Genomic DNA, 20,906 nt, shown 5'->3' with positions numbered 1-20,906 from the left:
TGCCCATTCTTCTGAATTTCCAAAGTCTCACAATCCCTATCAATTTACCCCGATGAACTCCATCACCCTTCCCTGTCCCGTGCTGTAGCAAAGATACACGATGCGTTTTACATGCCCAGTTCCACCTCCCCACCCGCTGATATACTGTCAATACTAACTTACCAGTTTCAACATTTAACTTGCTCCTTCCATGACAGTATTCAAGATATATGAGCCTCTTTTAAACAGAAAAGAATAGACCTCAAATGGTAAATTATGTATAGCCTATTGTTACTTGGATTTGTGCAAATGAACCAAAAAGAAAAAGCTTAATAAAGTCAACAACAATGTTTTTTGTTTATTAAACATGTATATCAACAAAATTCTTTTTTATGGGGGAGGAGAGGAGGGAGTGGGAACTGGGATTGACATGTAAAACAAGCTTGTTTCTAATTTAAATTTTTAAAAAAGGAAAAAAATTTATGAAGAAAACCTCTGTGAAGTACTTGAGCTCATTGTGCCTTAGTTTCTTTTTTTATATTCATATTTTTTATTTGAATTAGAAACAAGATTGTTTTACATGTCAATCCCAGTTACCTCTCCCTCCCCTTCTTCCCTACCACCCCCCCCCAACTAAAACCCTACCTATCACATATCCTTTCTGCTCCCCAGGGAGGGTGAGACCTTCCATAGGGTGTCATCAGAGTCTATCATATACTTTGGGATAGGGCCTAGGCCACCTCCCATGTGTCTTGGCTCAGGGAGTATCCCTCTAAATGGAATGGGCTCCCAAAGTCCACAACTATGCTAGGGATAAGTACTGATCTACTACAGTAGGTCCCATAGATTTCCAAGATCTCCTCACTGAAACCCATGTTCCTGGGGTCTGGATCAGTCCCATGCTGGTATCCCAGCTATCAGTCTGGGGACCAAGAGTTCCCTGATGTTCAGGTCAGCTGTTTCTGTGGGTTTCACCAGCCTGGTCTGGAGACCTTTACGCATCCCTCCTTCCTTCTCTGCAACTGGATTCCAGTTCAGTTTAGTTTCTACATCTATAAAGTGGGATAATAACAGAACTAAGCTCACCGGGTAGAGAGGATGGTACTGAGCATGTAAAAAGCATCATGAGGACTGATCTGCTGACATAATCACCGTCTCGATCATTGTCATATGCTATATTAAGGCAGCAAGTAAATGGGTATGAAAGCATAATGTTTAGCTGTCCCCAGTGTTCACTCCCCTACACCTCTACATGCTAGACCTCTGATCCCTGGCTAGCCACCTAACCACAAAACACAGAGGACATCTTCCAGCCACCCCTATTTCTCTGTGCGTATTACCTTTTCCATACAGAATCAACCTGAGGATTCTGCCAGCTACCACAGAGAAGCTGAAGATCTGAGAGCTTCCTCAGAAGACTTTCTAACCATCGCCCTTATCCCACTGCCTCCCCAACACTCCATATTTCCAGAGGTCTCTGGTGTTATCAAGACCAGAGTCTTTGGGCAAGCCTGTGACACCAACCAGGCTAATTCTGTTTTCCCATGCCTATGAGGCCTTTTACCTTTGACCTACCAACAGTCTTATCAAGGTTACCCCTGGTGTCTTAGGTAGAGTTTCTATTGCTATGAAGAGACACCACGACCACAGCAACTCTTATAAAGGAAAACATTTCATTGGGGCTGGCTTGCAGTTTCAGAGCCTAAGTCCATTACCATCATGGTGGGAAACTTTGCAGCCTGCAGGCAGACAGGCTGCTGGAGAAGGAGCTGAGAGTTCTACATCTTGATCCGAAGGCAACAGGAAGTGAACTGTCACACTGGGCATGGCTTGAGCATTTGAGACCTCAAAGCCCACCACCACAGTGACACACTACTCCAACAAGGCCACACCTCCTAATAGTGCCACTCTCTGTGGGCCAAGCATTCAAAAACATGTGACCATTGGGGCCATATTTATTCAACACCTGATCCCACTGTTCATGTCCAGACGATTCCTTTGCAAAGAAGACCCTTAGATTTCAGTGGCGCTTAGGGAGGAAGAGAACTAGATCCCTACATTAAGTAGTGTCTTTCTAAAGAGGTCTCAACTGTCATTTGCTATCAAAACTCTTGGTGCATAGTTTAACTTCAATTTAACCCACTCACTTTTATTTAAATTCTGTCCTGGAGAAAAGAAGCAAAGTTTCTTGGCATTTCGTAAATGGTTTTATATTGCTATTTCATAATTAACTATTTTACCCTCTATGTAATGTTGTATTGGCCTATCCAGAATGCTGTGATTTCCTTAAATGCAGAAATAACATCTTAAAATTTTAGTACCTCCAAGGGCATCAGTTCTCAGGCTTGGCTACATATGTGAATTGCCTAAAAAAACTCCAGTGCCACATCCTACTTCTCCGGGAAACCCAGCATCTCTGAGGTGAAGCTGAGCATCATTGACAATGAACATGAGCAAAACCAGGAAGTGGTACTCAACAGGCCAGTTCTGGATGTTCGCCCTACACATGTACACACACAACCAAAAGGCATCTACTTTCCTCAGATGGCATCACCAACAAACTCTGATCCTGACAAATTGACCCTTAAGCCAGAAAAATAACTCCACTGAAGTACATCAGCCTAGACTAAGTTTTTCTGCTTGGTAGAAAACTCTGTCCAATTAACTGTCTACTTCCCATGACCACTAGTCAAGGTACTGATGGGACCAGTCCATGCCAGTGTTTCTCTACTCTGTGTACTGCCCCATCACTCACTGCCTGGTTATTTCTTCACTCCCTGTGTTCGACAGCCCAACAATCATATCACATGCATGAAGAGAACGATAGATACTTTGAGTGGCAACCTTCCAGTTCTTCAGATACTATAAATCAGACACAAATAAGCAAAACAGACCGAGTTGCCAGGCAGCAAGGGTTCCAAAATAGCTATGCAGCATAAGCTCAGGAAACTCAGTCCTGCCAGAAACTAAAGCCAGAGGGCTTGTGTTGAACTTACATTTCCATAGCAGGCCTGTTGTGTTCACCGAGATCTAATGTACTCATAAGGTAATACGGGAGAATTACTGAGGACACAAGCCCCCCTCAAGCATTCCTGAAAATTCAATTTCTAAGGTGGGAAACTTAGATGCCTATGTCACTGACCTAGCAAAAGACACCTCATTGTCTCCCTTTTTCCTAAAAGATAGACAGTAGTCCACTGAAAAGAGTGAAGAGAAGAGTGAAGCAAGTCAAGACACTGAGCAATTGCTAAAAGCCTTCATAAGAGTGACTTAACAAGAGAAACACAGACTCCATGTTCCATGTGGTCTAGATAGAAGAAAATACTTCAAAGCCTAATTATTGAGCCTCATCCCATCAGTGGTCAACAGAAATTAACCACCAAAACGGATACCAGCAACACTAGGAGGAGATCTGAAAAAACAAAACAAAACAAAACAAAAAAACTGAGCAGGGAAACCCTACTGCATCAAATAGTGTCCTCCATGGAGTCACATTGGAAATATTATGCTCTGTGATCCATGCCTCCCTGGGCCCTTCCAGGTACAATGAGAGGTGGACACCATAATGAGAGCAGTGGCGCTATCCGTTGACAGCGACTTCAAGCAGTGACAGATGCAGCCTTCGCTTCCTTTATTAATGGCGACTGGGGAGCAAGTATCCTTAGGCTGGAAGAACTGGGAACAAAGTTTACTTGGCTAAAATCTTTAACTGTAATGGGAGCTAACGCTGAGAAATGAGCTGCCTTCTACTCCATGCTCCAAGAAGAAATGTGATGCTACCCATGCAGCCAATAAAGGTAACTTTATTCTGGCAAGAATGGAAGAGCAATCATCTACTGAAATTATTCCGTTCTAGGTTTGCTTAGGAGTATCAGGGAGCAACCAGGAGAAGATACGTAGGTCAGAGCCTCCCAACAGATGGGACTCCTCCCAGTTTACCTTCAGCATCCTGTGTGGTGAAGGAAGCCATTAAAGAGAACACAGATAAGACAGAAATCGCAAGTGTTTCTCTTTTCACATAGTCACACCCTATAAACATACTCCATAGCCAAGGAAGCACAGGACAGTGTTACTCATTGGTATGTATGGACAGAATAATTAAAAGTACTCCTTGAACAAAACTCTACTGAATCTTTTTTTGAAGATTTATTTATTTTGTATACAGTGTTCTGCCTGCATGTATGCCTGCAGGCCAGAAGAGGACACCAGATCTCATTATAGATGGTTGTGAGCCACCACATGGTGGCTGGGAATTGAATTCAGGACCTATGGAAGAGCAGTCAGTGCTCTTAACCTCTGAGCCATCTCTCCAGTCCCCTGAATCATTATTTTAACAAAAGGAATAGTACTCATATGATATGCATACCTGTGATCCCAGCACTGAGGAGACTGAGGCTGGAGGATCACAAGATTGAGGCCACCTGGGATCCTGTGAAAGAAGGGAACAAAAAGAGGAAAAGAGGGATGGAGAAAGAAAGGGAAGGAGGAAAAGAAACAAAGGAAAGCAGAAGGGAGAAATGGACATACCATCCTATTGTTTAATTTTAATTGAAATAAACACAATGGACATGGCATTTACTATGCTCCATTTCTGGTTTTAATTAGAGAGCGAAGATGCTCCTGCAGCAATTTAAAGTTTCCTCCTGAACTTGATAAATTCCCACGTTTTCTAAAACAAATGCTCAAACTCAATGAAGGAGAGCCCTCGTCTAATTCAGCCTGCGGGCGCTGGGTTTGTGTGTGTTCCCTTTTGGCTCAGAACAAGTTTCTTGTTTGTTTCTACCAGCCTCCCTACTAGTGAGGACCAGGAAAGAAAGAGATGGATTAAGAGAGCAACCTGCCCAGAAAATGAGCAGAAACGTCTTATTACTAAAGACACTTGTGCTTCCAGGAGCCAGAACAAAAATACGAATCCTTTGGCTAATTTATGGCTGGCCAGATGCCACTACTTCTGGCTGGGGGCCAGAGGACTGGGTGGCGGGATGCCATAGAGAAGGTCACGCACTGCATGGCTAATGCTGCCTGTGGGCGTAGCTGCTCACCAGGAAACTGAAAACTTTCAGTCCAGTAAGCTTCCCAAGTGACTTCTTAGCTCATGACATTTGCCAACCTTTACCTAACTGATCTGCCTCAACCCTGCCAATCAAAGCAAGCGAGTAACCCCATCTATTTAAATGGGAACAGAAAACAAAGCCATGTTCTCCATCCTTCCGTGGCTCTCACAGAGGAGTCTCACTCAGCAAATACCTGGCAACTGACACTCGTGCTGTCCCCTCCATCCAAGGCTTGTTTTTCCTGGCTACGCCTAGTCTGAATAGAAAATGACTTTTTCCTAGTGAATTTAATAATTATTACTATGTGATCTTAGAGCTGCATTACACACACTAAGCAATGAAATTAGAACTGGAGGCAGAGAATGTGCCTCAGTGTATAATATAATGGCCTGTACATTAAGATTCCTGGAGGGACCAAGTAAGTGACAACATCAGCTCCGTGTCAAGCTGCCCTGAAGTTGCTGTGGCTGCCATGCATACAGCTTTGACATGTTCTCAAATGAACTCAGTAGACTATGTGATCTGTTTCATGTTGGACAAAATAGAATGGGAGAATCCAAGCGTTCAGAGACACTACAGGTCAATCAGAACCATGCAACAAAAATGGCTGTACCTTAGCCTCTTAATCCAGAAGTCTAAATGAGCTATTGCAAACGATAGTCTTTGGTTTTTGTTGTTGTTGTTGTTGTTTTATTTTGTTTTTTTGAGACAGGGTTTCTCTATGTAGCTTTGGAGCCTATCCTGCCACTCGCTCTGGAGATCAGGCTGGCCTTGAACTCACAGAGATCCACCTGTCTCTGCCTCCCAAGTCCTGGGATTAAAGGCGTGCACAACCAACGCTGGCTGCTAACGATAGTCTTTTACTGGCTGGTGGTTTTCAATTTTAAAGAATTAATAAATTGTTAAGTTGATAATCCCCAAGGATCCCTGAGCAATTGAAGCCAATGAATCCACAATGCTATTTGGGGGGTGTATTTTGTAACTAGCCTGACCCTACCTAAACTGATCTTTGAATCTCCAAGTCAGCAGTGACCACACATCTGTTTTTAATTCTTCAACACCCATGGTTTTTCTTAGAAAAAAAAAAAAAAGGAAAATGATGATGGCAGAATACATAAACAACCCTGAAAAGTAAAGCAAGGAAGCACAGAAAGCAAGTGTTGGCCTCTCCCAAGCATAGCTTGTATCATGGTACAACGATCCAAAGGGTAAAGAATTAAAATTTGGACTTCTTTAATGTTTTGTGTGTGTGCCAGATGTGTGTGTGTGCGCCAGGTGTGCCAGGTGTGTGTGTGTGTGTGTGTGTGTGTGTGTGTGTGCCAGGTGTGTGTGTGTGCCAGGTGTATGCCAGATGTGTGTGTGCCAGGTGTGTGCAGATGTGTGTGTGTGTGTACCAGGTGTGTGTGTGCCAGGTGTGTGCCAGATGTATGTGTGTGTACCAGGTGTGTGTGTGCCAGGTGCGTGCCAGATGTGTGTGTGTGTGTGTACCAGTTGTGTGTGTGTGTGTGTGCGTGCCAGATGTGCGTGTGCCAGGTGTGTGCCAGATGTGTGTGTACCAGGTGTGTGTGTGCCAGGTGTGTGCCAGATGTGTGTGTACCAGGTGTGTGTGTGCCAGATGTGTATGTGTGTGCCAGGTGTGTGCCAGATATGTGTGTGCCAGGTGTGTGTGTGTGTGTGTGTGTGTGTGTGTGTGTGCGCGCGCGCCAGGTGGGTGTGCCAGGTGTGTGTGTGTGCCAGGTGTGTGCCAGATGTGTGTGTTGTGTACCAGGTGTGTGTGTGTGCCAGATGTGTGTGTGCCAGATGTGTGTGTGTGCCAGGTGTGTGCCAGATAGGTGTGTGCCAGGTATGTGTGTGTGTGTGCCAGGTGTGTGTACCAGGTGTGTGTGTGTGTGTGTGTGTGTGTGTGTGTGTGTGCCAGATGTGTGTGTGCCAGATGTGTGTGTGCCAGATGTGTGTGTGCCAGATGTGTGTGTGTGCCAGGTGTGTGCCAGATATGTGTGTGCCAGGTATGTGTGTGTGTGTGTGTGCCAGGTGTGTGTACCAGGTGTGTGTGTGTGTGTGTGCCAGGTGTGTGCCAGATGTGTGTGTGTGTGTACCAGGTGTGTGTGTACCAGGTGTGTGTGTGTGTGTGTGTGTGTGTGCCAGGTGTGTGCCAGATGTGTGTGTGTATGTGTGTGTGCACCAGGTGTGTGTGCCAAGTGTGTGCCAGATGTGTGTGTGCCAGGTGGTGTGTGCCAGGTGTGTGTGTGCCAGGTGTGTGTGGGGGGAACATGTACATCTTGTGTCTCCCCATGTCTCTTCGTGTCTCTTTGTGTGTCTGTGTGCTAGATATGTGTGAGTACTCTCAGTGGCCAGAAGAGGGCATCAGATTCCCTGATTGCTGGAGGTACAAGCAGTTGAGAGCCGTCCAACACTGGTGCTGGGAACCGCTGACCCATCTATCTTATCCCCTCACTGTATTTTTTAAATGTATTAAATTCACAAGTGTCTTAAAATGGTTGCCTTCACATTTCTAAATGGGAGTCCCTTCTAGAGGGGTTCTCATGGTCCTAGATATCTAATTACTACAACTGAAAGTAACGTGTAACATACAGAAGAGTAGTTAAGACTCTGGGTACCATATTCCAGTCTTCACATACAGGTCAGCCATCCCAGGAAGGGCAGGCAGTCACATGGCATTCAACAATGTGGCTTTAACTCTTAAGATTAATAGAAGTCATCTTTTTTTGGTGGGTATTATATTATATTAAATCTCTCTTAAAATATTACCAGGCAGCCGAGTGGTGATGGCACGCCTTTAATCCCAGCACTGGGGAGACAGGGGCAGGCAGATCTCTGTGAGTTTGAGACCAGCGTGGTCTACAAGAGCCAGTTCCAGGACAACCTCCAAAGCCACAGACAAATCCTGCCTCGAAAAAAAATACCAAAAATATTACCAAGCATGATGGGTCATGTCTTTCATTCCCACTCAGGAGACAGATGCAGGTAGATCTCTGTGAGTTTGAGACCAGACTGTTTTACATAGGGCATTCAGGCCAGCCAAGGTACATAGCGAAATCCTGTTTTAAAAGAAAAAAAATCAAAGTATTGTGCTACTTTGATTCATTTGTTCTTGTTTGTCTTCAGTGATGACTCAGCACAGGACCTCACTCTTCAGGTCTGTCCCCAGCTTTATCTATTGCTAAAGCAATAGATAACTATATCTATACAGTTAAAAATGCTTTATATCAAATACTGTATGAGTCAAACAATTATAATACATAAAGAAAATGAATTAAAAACAGTTCAAAGGCTTTCTATCAAATGCTGTATGAGTCAAACAATTCTGAATATATAAAAAATGAAGAAAATGAAATAATTAAAAATATTTAGCACATACCAATACTAACTACAAAGTAACAAACCATACTTCCATCTGATAAAAGGTATCCACATGAAGGAACACATTCCCAAGCTCTGTATTCTAGATCCAGGGCGATACTGTAGCAAATCCATCCTGAAAGGGGCATGTGAAATACCTTACAGCCAAGGACACATGGCATGTCAAACTGAAAAATCTGAAAGATCTTTTCTCGTTTAACATATGGCTTTTCATAAAACACAAAGTCTTGTTTTGCTACTCCTAAATTGCCAAGTTTCAAAGGATCTATGAGTCGATGATGTACTATCAAAAATCATTAGCTGGTCACTCTGATCTCAGTCTACCTCTTTGTGCTCACATTTGAAAATTCTAAAACTGCCACTGTCAAATAGAGAAAAAGCGGCTTAAGGGCATCACATTCTGCATGGTGCTTAAAATGTCAGAGAGAACACCTGGCGGCAGCTCTAACATTTAGTGTTTAATCAATTAAGGAAAGAAAAAGCGGTGAGAGCACCGCTGCCAGCAAACGACTTAATACACTCCGAAAAACCTGTTCGGAAGACAAGCATGGAGTTCTCAAACTTTTTAACATGAACTTATGGTAGCTGCTCCTCACTCCACAGACAAATCAAAAAACCTTCCACTCTGCTGAATTGGAATTCCTTTTTTCTCCTTCTCCCTCTCCCCCGCCCCTCAGACAGGAGCTCATGTAGCCCAGGCTGGCCTCAAACACATCAAGTAGCTAAGGATGACTAAGAACTCTTGATCCTCCTGCCTCCACCGTCCATGCTGGGATGAGTTTATGAAGAGCTGGGAGAGGGAATTCAGGACCTCCTGCAAGCTAGGCAAGCACTCTGTCAACTGAGCTGCCATATACATAAATATATATGACATACAGAAAGAGTTCTCTAGCTCTAGAAATGTTGGCATTTTTCTCCCCTCCTCCAACCCCTCCACCATGGGGAGAAGTCTGACTATATAGGCCCTGGCTGGCCTGGAACTTACTATATAGACCAGGCTGGCCTCAAACTCATAAAGGTCTGCCTGCCTTGCTTCTACCTCCCAAGGCTGAACCAAGAATCTCTGGCACACACAGCCTTCCTTCCTCTCCAGCTCTGATACCCTATAAAGCATTAAGCCCCGCCTCTTACCTATGTTTGCTAAACCGAATATGTACGCCTAGTCAGGAGAGCACTCACTTGATTTCTGAGAAGTTAAAGCACAGCGGCCACTTCTGACGATTGGAACTTCACTCCTGACAATGGGAATCTCAGTAGATTCTAAAGTCATCATTTGTAATAAAAACTGACAAATGTCAACAAGGTAAATAAATGTGGGATGTCAATATAAAAGAAATATGGATTAATAAAATTTCGTCTCATTTCTGAGGGTAATTCGTCCAATGAACGAAAACAAATTGATAAAAGACACACACACACACACACCTCAAAAGGATAAACAAATCACATTTCTTTTCTCTGAAGAATTCATGTTTTTATAAAGTGTTTTCTTCAGCCAAATAAACTCTAGTTTTCTAGACACTGAACCCTCACCTCACCAATCACCATCCTTCAGTGGAGGCCTGACACTAACTCCAAAGGCATGGCTACCAGTCAGACAAGCCTTTCCACAGGAAGAATATATAGCAGAAGACCATTTACTCTGTTGAAGATATTAATATCATAATTCAGATAAGAATATAAGACGTGTCAAAAAGCTGTGTGAACAACCCTCAGGTTTAAAACTTACTACTCTGAAGAAAACACTCCTTAAAATAATTTTAACAGTGCCTTGGGTCTCTCAGGAAGCTACACATTATGGAGAACAGAAGTAAGCACAATTGATTGCCTGATAGTGTCTAGAAGAATCCATGGGGTTCCCCTGGCCTTCCCTCTTCACTCAACCAGTGAGGACTGATAACCAAAGTCAAATCCCAAAAACAGGTATGTCACAGATGAATGTTTTCCCTCTCCTTACAATTGCCCTACTTTTCCTTCCTGACTTCAACATCCCTAAGTATCTGGTTATACAATTTCAGTGGCATTTACAGAAGAAAACAACTAAGTCCTTCTATTAGCTCTCCCAAGCTGCCAAGGCCACCGCACCTGTATAAAGGAACGGATACAGTCATGGAAAAAATCCTCCAGGATGGAGAAAAGGCAGACATTCAGGCAGGAGACTCCTTCAAGTTCTCTTTCTCACCTGTTTCCTACAGTGAGAGGGCCAAAGACAATCTAAGAACCACAGCCCAGCAATACTTACAGCAGTGCAGAATGGTATTGTGCAGATTCTAGCTTTAGTAGTCATGTGTTTATGTGGGGGGGGGGGAGGTAGGTAGAAGACAGAGAACTGGAAAGTGGCCCATGAGGGATCGAGGCAGGGGGGTTCCAGGTCAGGGTGGGGGAGTAGAAGAATCCATGGGGTACGAAAGTGGACGTGAAGATTCTGGTGAGGGGAGGGACAAGCAGAGACAGCGATACAGAAATGGGGAGACCTAAAAAAAGGTGGAGAGGATGAAGAGAATCAACCAAAGCTAAGTATTATGAAAATGCCATTAACCCAAGGGGCTCCCTCTGCTCTGCACCAGCCAGCTTCAGGACCTTCACCCGAACCTCTCAAGCCACTAAGCAGCTTTGTAACCTCCTTGGAGCCCCTCTCAGGTCTTGGACCAAGAAAAAATAAAGCTTTTGAAACAGCAAAAAGAAAATGCCATTAATTTTTAAAAAAAAAAGTATTTTAAAGGAAAAAAACTTAAAAATGCGCACACCAGTCTCATTTGCACACATACACCTGGTACACCATCAATGCTACATAGCCATGTGACCTTCAAGAGAAAAATCACTCCTTCCCCACAGACCAAGTAACAAACAACTTCCCATCCCTTGCTTCCCCAGAAGTCCACTAGATCCATCTAGCAGATCTCAGTGCTTACACAGGTCAAAGCTGCCATTTAGTACACAATGAGTTGCTAGGGGCATATCATTCTATTGCTTTTAACTTCCAAGGCACTCCGACTGTTCTATCAAAGGACGGAGAAGGAAAGGAGAAACCGATGCTTTTGAATTCCCCTTCATCCTGACCATCTGAGTACAAAATAGCCCTGTAGCTTTTGGTGTAGCCTGGGCTCTAATCATATACGGCCCTTTCACTGTAATACAAAGCAGTGCCCAGCTTTTCAATACTATATCAGTAAACCTGCAAAACTTCAACCTTTACTTCCTGGTGGAATACAAAATGCTTGCCCACAGTTCCAAACCAGTACAATACCCAAAGAACCAGCTCTCATTGCAAAGCACAGGCTGCCACCTACAGGCCATAAGCCTTCCAGCACCACACACAAGAGGCTTCCCTGAACAAAGAAGAGATTTTCTGGGGATCTTGGTTTGCTTTCTATTACTGTGATAAAAAAATAAAATAAAATAAAATAAAATAAAAAACACTGAACAAAAGTGACTTGGAAAGGAAAGGGTATATTTCACCTTACAGTGAAGTACCTTATGAAGGAAAGTCAGGGTAGGAACTCAAGGCAGGAATCTGGACGCACGAACTGAAGCAGAGACCACGGGGAAAGCCGGTTAGTGGTTTGCTCTCCATTACTTGCTCAGCCTGCTTTCTCACACAACCCAGGACCACTTGCCCAGGGATGGCACCGCCCACAATGGGCTTTGCCCTCCAACACTGATCATTAATCAAGAAAATGCCCCACAGGTGTGTCCACAGGCCAATCTGATGAGGGCAATCAAGGTTGCCTCATCTCAACAAGAAACCAACCAACACAGCCAGCTCATTATTTAACAGTGTCTTCAACTGGATTATTACAATTTTTTGGTTCTTATAAATTATTTTTAACATAAAATAAAGTGAAACTAGTTTTGTGGATTTTTTTCTCTTTTTCAAGTGGTGTTTTGTCATAGCAAGGAGAAAGGTGTTGTTTGCTTTTTACTCTTTGGCTCTTTTGGGGTCTTTGGAGGGGCCTGCCACCCAGCTCCCAAATTAATCACACACGGAGTCTTATTATTACTTATGAGTGCCCAGCCTTAGCTTAGCTGAAGAAGAACCCCTTTGTTTGGACTCAGTTTGAGGAGCCACAGTCCATTATGGTAAGGATGTCATGGTGGTGGAAGCATGAGGCAGCTGGTCTAGCATCTCATCAGGAAACAGAATGATGAATCCTGAAACTCTGTTCTGCTTCTCCTTTCTCCGCCTTTCTTCAGGCTCAGACTCCAGCCCATGGAATGGTACCAACCACAGGCAAGGTGGGTGGGTCTTCCCGCCTCAGCTAAATGAGAAGGGAAATGGCCTCACAGGTGTGCCCAGAAGTGTGTCTCCTATGTGATTCTAACTCAACTTGACATTCAAGCTAAATCCCATAATATGGGTCTTTAACATGAACATTCGGGTTAGAACAGTGATTCTCTGTCTCTCAAGCTCAGAGAAGAGGGGTAGATGAGAGCAGAAATTTGGAAGCTGCTAGTTTGTCAACCGCAGGTAGTATGGATGAAATGCCCCCAAAGTGGGTGCAATAAAAAAAATCACACATGTGACCTTGTGGGAAAAGCCAGAAAACTCTCTCCAGCTTAAATACATCACACTGAATCAGACATGAAGGGACTGCCCTCAGGAGCATGCTACTGCACCACACAAGAGAAAACATCAAGCTATAAAAGTAAAATTCTGTATTTTAAGTATTAATATATACAGACCTATGCAAATAGGCTCCAGAAGCCCAAATACTCAGATGCAGCCCAGTGATCACCTCTGGAAATACCTGAGCACTGTTTACTTTCTCCTGTGGGTTTCCTCAACTTCCTGAAATAGTCCACAATATATAGATAGGCCTTTCTCTGAAATCAAATGTACCAACGTTTTCTTTCATTTTATTTTCTAATAATATAAAAGTTTCCAGGAGTCCACAGTATGGAAGACAGCCTTTTGACCAACTTTTTCTGTCTCTCAACAGCTCACCGAACACACAGCCAGGAGGAAGACAAGGACTGGAAGCTTGTTATCATTGGGAGATACAAGAACATATTCAGTGTTCTCAATACATCACATGGACCATGACACCACGTACCTCAGGAATGATGAAAAGCAAAATACAATTGTGGTTGTTTTTCATTTGTTTGTTTTTAACTCTTTCGGGGCTTACCACCCAGCTCCTAAATAGATACACGGAGACTTATAGTTACTTAACGATGCCTGGCCTTAGTTTGGCTCTTTTCTAGCCAGGTTTTCTAACTTAAATTATCCCATTTCTCTTTATGTTTTGTGCCTCTAGGCTTTTTACCTTTCTTTATTCTTTATATCTTTCTTTCCTTCTTATGCCATGGCTGGCTGGCTGGCTGGCTGGCTGGCTGGCTGGCTGGCTGGCCGGCCCCTGGTATCCTCCTCTCCTTCTCCTTTTCTTGTTCCTCCCTTCTCTTGAGCCTAGATTTCTCCTATTTATTCTCTCCTGACAGCCCCACCTATCCCTCTCCTGCCTAGCTATTGGCTGTTCAGTTCTTCATTAGACCAATAATGTGTTTTAGGCAGGCAAAGGAACACAGCTTCACAGAGTTAAACAAATGCAACATAAAAGAATGCAACACATCCTTGCATCCTTAAACAAATATTCCACAGCATAAACTAATGAAACACATCTTAAACTAATATGAAGCCCAATAGTTGTGTTAAAGCTCTTAAAGGCCCATCCTAAACAGACCTGAGCACTCCAAGGCAGAGGAGTGCAAGACTATGAGCAATATCAACTCCTCCTAAGCCTTGCTTGCTCTGAGATTACTTTGCTCCCTCTGAGATTAGGTAAGAGTGAAAGAAGAAATAAAACACAAAGGTACCAAAGGAGTCGTTAATGATAAGGGTAGACACACGGAAGCATGTTCTGATGGTTCTACCTCTGAGTGAAAAGACAATGAAAGCAGCATGTCAAAAGGAATCATGTGCCATGCAGGACACAAAGCAGCTGTGAGTTCAGAGGAAGGAAGCTACACCGTGGTGACTTTTAACGCCAACCTGGCCAGGCTACAATGCTGTAAGTTTAATCAAACACAGGTCTAGACCCTGTTGCAGAGCTATTAGATATGAATAACTTTTAAGTCATTTGGCTCTAAATAAAGTGACGACACGTCACAACATGGAGTGGACTTTCACTGGTCATCCCAAGGTTTTAAGTCAGGTTTCCAAAACAAAACTGAATTTGGCTTCAAGTGTGAACGATAGGAATCCTGCCTGGATTTCTCTACAGATTGGCCAGGCCCCACAACCATGTAATGATGTAAAATAAAAGTTAAATTTCCACCACCAACAACAACAGCAACAAAAATACACAGACAAATGGGCAGAATCTTGAATTAGAGACAACAGGGTTTAGCTTGGCTACAGTGGGTGGCAAGAGGAAGCCCAAGGTTCTTGGATAGATGAATGATGTGACAATTCATGTCTTGAAACGTATTTGTCATGAAGCGTTATTTGTGTTTTGCAATTTATGATATATGTGATATAAACTCCATTAGAAGATTCTAGTTAGAACAGATCTGGAGAAATCCAGGCCATAGAACTCTGCAGCATGTTACCAAAATAAAAGGAGCCCAACCAAACAATAATATAGCAATGTTACAGACATGTTTTATATTTTCAAGACCTTTGAGTAAATATTCCAGAGTACTTACCATATTTGTCTCGCAAACCAACAGTGCATCGGAAGACTCCACCAAAGGCAACATCTTCACCAAATATTACTGAAAAATGATGTTCAAAGAATATACTTAGTATATCAATCCCTAAATTTTAATTCATGAAAAACAAGGAACTTAAATATTTAGATTTGAAGTTATACATATACATATTCATATCTGTGTAATATAAATGTGATATATATGTAAAACCTTTTTTGCAGAATTTATATGTGCACATATAAATATGTACACATAATCTTGTGTATATGTAATACACACATGTGTATACACACATACACACATATATGTAAGTGTACATATAAAGTCATGCATGTAGATATAAAGTCAACCAAACTTTAGAAACACAGCAAGATCAAGATTCAGCTACTGGGATAGAGAAATGGCTCAGCATTTAAGAGTGTACACTGAACTTGCATGAGAACCAAGCTTGAGTCCCAGCACCCACATAAGGTGGCTAACAACCACCTGTAACTCCACCTCCAGGGAGATCTGATACCTCAAGCACCTCTTAGCCTCATGGCCACTTGAACTGAAATGCACATACCCATACACAGACATGTACACATAACTAAAAATAATGAAACTTAAAAATAAATAAGCACAAGTTTCCTACAAAATTGTTTAGAAAATGTGATACATATACACCAACAAATTTTACTCATCCACAAGGAAAAATGACATCTTGATATTGGTAGGAAAATAGGTACAACCATAAATCATTACCAGACTCAGAAAAAGAGGGAAAGTAGGTATGGGGAAGGAGACAAATTAGAACAAACTTGGACACCCGTGGATGAAACAGCTGTAGTAAATCCCACTGCTTTGTATGGTAACTTAAAAACTGATTTACTAAACACTAAAATTATTATTATTTCCAAACTACTAACATACTCAATGTAAAAACAACTATAAATGTATACAAATCGAGTCTTTATGCTATTACATAAATATCTAAACAAAATGGCATTTCCTGTTTTTCCTACACACAGGAGTAGCCAACAGTTGTCAGTCAGAAACCAACATATACTAAGGGGACCATACATGCTGTGAAGAGCCAGTTAACAAAGATATACAGGAGAATGTGTCAGAAAAAAATGGGGTAAATATGTGTTAATAACTCCAAGCAGATCCTTTGGCTTTAATGATTTGCTCAAGTCTCCAATTCTGGAAGGAACAAAGCTGCATTAAGTTTACCTGCAGTAGGGTCTTTGGCCAATGAGTTATCCAAGGCACTTGTTATTGACTGAAAGAGGTTCATTTTCTGAGTTTGCCCTGTGAAAAGTACAGTTACATTGTATCAAAAATTGTAAAAACAAAAACAAACAAAAAATAGTTTCTTAACAGGTGATTATAACACGGCAAAATAAGCAAGATACAAAGAAAGTAACAGAATCTATCTAGGAATTTACCAAATTATTTGCAGAGATGACAGATTTATAAAAGATACAGATGAAGTAAACACCCAGAGGCAGTTGATGAGGTAAACCCTATATATACTAAACAATGTCTCGCCTTTAATCCCAGCACTCGGGAGGCAGAGGCAGGCGGATCTCTGTGAGTTCGAGACCAGCCTGGTCTACAAGAGCTAGTTCCAGGACAGCCTCCAAAGCCACAGAGAAACCCTGTCTCGAAAAACAAAAAAAAAAAAAAAAAAAAAGCAAGCAAATGAAGAGAAACAACCAAATGGTGATGTGTCTGTAGATACACACTACAACTTTCCATAGAAAAGGATCCAGTGGGAGCCAGACAGTGCTGGCCACCCTAAACAAATATTAGGAACGAAAGGGGCATAAAGAATGTACATAAAGAATGTTAAGACTGCTGACAGCCACAAATGCCCATAGCTCTTCAGACATAAGGAAGGCTGAAGATAAACTGGTGTGCCAAATCGCTGGTGCTTGGAGAATACTAAAATCTCTTCCCTGAACATAATAAGACTCACTCCTTCCTACTGTCTTATTGCTTAATTAAAATTCCTTCAGGCTAATGCCTGTCTTCAGAAACAGACTTTGGGAGGGACCATATGATGCAATACATGGAAGGAAGTTAGTGCCTCAAAAACCAAAAAGTGCATTGGAAGGCTCCACCAAAGGCAATGCAGCAAAACAATGTTCAAAGAATATATTTGGTGACCCCTAAATGCAGAGCGAAAGCTAACTAGTGATGGTTAGATCCAACGTAGTTCATGACCCTCTCAACTTCATTATTCTGAGTGGTACAGCAAAGCCTTATCTGATAGAATTTCTAAAGTTGCAAATTAAGAATAAGCATGACTTTGGCGATTTGAGCAAACCAAATGCTGGCCAAGACCCACAGTTACTGGGACTTTAGGTCAACTCCTCTCCAACAGCATTCAGTGTACAGGCAAACTTCCCATGAATCACCTGGTAAGCAGGCCTGCCCCAACCTTAACACTTTATCTACCTCTAAAGGCTGACCCACTCTGGCCTTTGTCCCTCTAACATCCATGATCCTAATGTGAGGCAGTCAGGGTCTAATTACCACCATGGGTCATAACAGCTCCTGCTGTTGGCTTCAAACCTCTGACGCTGAAATGCTAGTCACTAGCCCTTTCCTCTTAGCCCAACCAGACTCCTCAGTGAGCTCTGGCCTCTGCCATCTTTAAACCTCCCATGATTCTCTCTCAGCCTGGCCTCTGGCATGTTCCTGCTTGACCTCAGATGTCTCTCTAATCACTTCAATAGCGCTGCATGCCCAAACTGCAGGCGTTGGCAGTCCCCTATCAGAATATCTCACTTCCCTCTTCACCCAGAATAATGGCCTGTTTATACTCTTGTTTCTGAAGGCAGTAAGAAATCATTCAGAAAGTGTCGTTACATCACCCATGTCAAAGAACACACGATCACACCAAATGTCCCAGAATTACTTCATAAAGTATTTTCCCACAGGCTACAGTTGGATCATTTAACAGTCACCGCCCTTACATCTTTCTCTACCCTGCTGTTCTGGTTTGCTTTCCTGAGGCTGCGACTTAGGGAGGAAAATGTGTATTTACTCTTACAGGTTATAGTCCACCCCTGAGGAAAGTCAGCGCAGGGCCTCAGGCTGAGGCAGGAAGCACAGAGGAAAGCTGCTTCCTGGCTTGCTCCATGGCATCCTTAGACGGGCCAGGACCACCTGCTCAGCCTTCGACACCAATTAACAATCAACCAAATACCCCACAGGTCAATCGATTGAGGCAATGCCCCTAGGCTCAGTCAAGTTCACAGCTGACATAAAACCAGGAGACCTAGCTATGCTCTTAAAGTTTTGGTGGTACAAAATATGAGATAACAGTTTAGGACAAACTTTTTTGCCTAATGATAATAATATACCCACTTCATATATGTAATAACATACATACTTCATACATGTAGTAAAATAATATTGTGCATAGTTAATAGGATTTTCATAGTTAAGAAACTAAGATTAAAAGGCCTTAACAGCTAATACCATTTTTATTATAACTTTGCTGACCATTTGATATAATAGCAAATGCCCCTACAAGATCTTTTCTTTTCCCAGTTAGGGATCCAACCCACATGTTAGCCAAGTGCTCCACCTTCAAACTCCACCCCCAACCATCTTGATTAGTCTTATCACATTGCTACTCAGCAAGTTTTTAGTAGAAAAAGAGTAGAAACTTCAACAAAAATCACACAACATTGAGATGGGAGGAAATGTGAGTTCAAAGCCACCCTAGGACGTGTAAGGAGCTCCTTATCACAAAATAACCAAAAGTGACAGCAACAATCACACAAAGTAAATCTTGAATGTATTGAGTGAAAGCTGCCACTGCTAACTTTCAGTTCCCTCCTCTATAAAAACAAAAACAATGATATCTAATGTACAGAACCATTGTAAGAAACCGGATGTCTATCAGGTACTATTAAGCAGTCAATGTCTAGTTTCCACTCCATGTGGGTATCCACCTCCCCTTTCTCCTCCCTACAGAGACTTATTCTAGTACCTCAGCTGTTGGACACCAATAACTACATGGATCATCTCACTAGGTTCCCGAAGTACAGATGAGCCTGATAAGATATACAACGATTAATGAGCAGGGACAATGTCACAATGCAAAGCTGTCAAGGGATGAATAAAATTCAGGCATGTGCTGGCTCATACCTATAACACCAGCACTTGGAAGGCTGAAGCAAGAGATCAGCACAAGTTTGAAGCCAGCTAGAGCTACACCGTGATTTCTTGGCCCATCTGGGCTGCAGTGTGAGAACTTTTCTTTTTAAAAGAGAGGGAGCCTTGATGGGGTGGTGGTGTGTGCCTTTGATCCCAGCACTCCGGAGGCAGATCTCTGAGTCTGAGGCCAGCTTGGTCTACTGAGTGAGTTCTAGGACAGCCTCCAAAGCTACAGAAAAACTCTGTCTCCAAAAAAAAAAAAAAAACCCAGAGAGGAAGGAAAGAGGGAGGGAGCAGAAAGCACAAACCTACAGCTCCTAACTCCTGGGTGATACTGCCTCTGGAATGCCAAAATCTCCAAAATGAGATAAAGAGGAAAATAATTAAGTTCCTGAATGATCAAAAGAAACCTGAAGGTAGTAAATGATTTGAGCAGGAAGGGTGAGTTCCTGCTGAGATACACAAGAAGCAGCATCTTCAACAAAGGCCTGATGTGAGCAGAGCAGAGCAGAGCAGAGCCGAGCCAACAGGTATGGAGCCTGTGTTAAGGCACCCGCACAGTGCGTGAATAACATTAGGACACTGCTCAGTGGAAATACACCTGGCAGCCAGGCTGAGCTAGTATCCTTGTGAAGGGCACGCTCGGTCCCATCTCTTACATTTAAAGGCCTGAAAATAGAAAGGAAATGTCTTTGTGTCTCAACTTCTTCGTTCTTAAAGTGTGGATGATAATGCGACCTCCATCACAGCCTGTCTCACAAGGTCACATTTTGGGCAATACCAAATCCAACGGATCAAGAGGGATTATCTGACCTCAAGGGTTACCAATTTTTCCATCAAATTGTTTTAATGGCAGACTAACATTCAGATAGACTGCCTCACGGTACTATCCACCAATACTTCATGCTAAAATTTAAGTTTCCTTCTTGTACCCTCTCTTTCTCCGAATGTGGGAATGTGCCCCAGAATTCCCTACTCATATCAGTGGTCCTGGCACCTTACCCTCTGTCTTAGTTAAGGTTTCTATCGCTGTGAAGAGACACCATGACCACAGCAACTCTTATAAGGTAAACATTGAATTGAGGGGACTTGTAGGGAGCCGTCCCTGCATTCTCCATTACAATGATGGCGCCTGCAGGCACTGAATGTAAATTATTGCGCAGGCGCTGGGTAATTTTCCATTCCTTGATCTCTGCCTATTCCGTGGCGTCATATGGCCTGATGAGCTGCAGCCAATCATAGGGTGACACGTCCCAGGCGGCGGCTGCCAGCCTTTATTAGGGGACGGGATTCTTGGCTCGGGGTCTCCGCTCTGGTAAGCTTATGCTCTCCTCTCAAGACGCATTAAAGCTTTCCTGCAGAAGGATCCGAATGTCCTGTGTGGTTCTTGCTGGCGAGACTATTGCGAGGGACAGGGACTCGCTTACAGTTTCAGAGGTTCAGTCCATTATCACCATGGCGGGGAGCATGGCAGGGAGCAGGCAGTGCTGGAGGAGGAGCTGAGAACCCTCATCTTGCAGGCAACAGGAAGTTGACTAAAACACTGGGTTAAGGTTTCCTAAGCATAGGAAACCTCAAAGCCCACCCCCACAGTGACACACTTCCTCCAACAAAGCCACACCTCTAATAGTGCCACTCCCTATGAGATCATGGGGACCAATTAGATTCAAACTACTACACCCC

At 43.0% G+C, this 20,906-nt stretch overlaps 1 protein-coding gene across 6 annotated transcripts in view; it reads right to left on the bottom strand.

Annotated features, from left to right (window-relative positions):
* Bckdhb (branched chain keto acid dehydrogenase E1 subunit beta) overlaps positions 1-20,906 on the bottom strand; it is a 177,793-nt gene that overhangs the window by 151,662 nt on the left and 5,225 nt on the right. For all 6 annotated transcript variants that reach the window (XM_027411032.2, XM_027411031.2, XM_027411030.2 and 3 more), the window contains exons 2-3: positions 16,281-16,358; positions 15,060-15,128 (exon numbers count right to left, since the gene is read on the bottom strand). In XM_027411032.2, the coding sequence (XP_027266833.1) occupies positions 15,060-15,128; positions 16,281-16,358 (147 nt within the window). The remainder of the gene's footprint in view (positions 1-15,059; positions 15,129-16,280; positions 16,359-20,906) is intronic.

Source organism: Cricetulus griseus, chromosome 4 (genome assembly GCF_003668045.3).
Source record: "Cricetulus griseus strain 17A/GY chromosome 4, alternate assembly CriGri-PICRH-1.0, whole genome shotgun sequence".
Taxonomy (NCBI): domain Eukaryota; kingdom Metazoa; phylum Chordata; class Mammalia; order Rodentia; family Cricetidae; genus Cricetulus; species Cricetulus griseus.
Note: the sequence above shows the minus strand (reverse complement) of the source record. Positions and strands in the feature narration are given on the sequence as shown.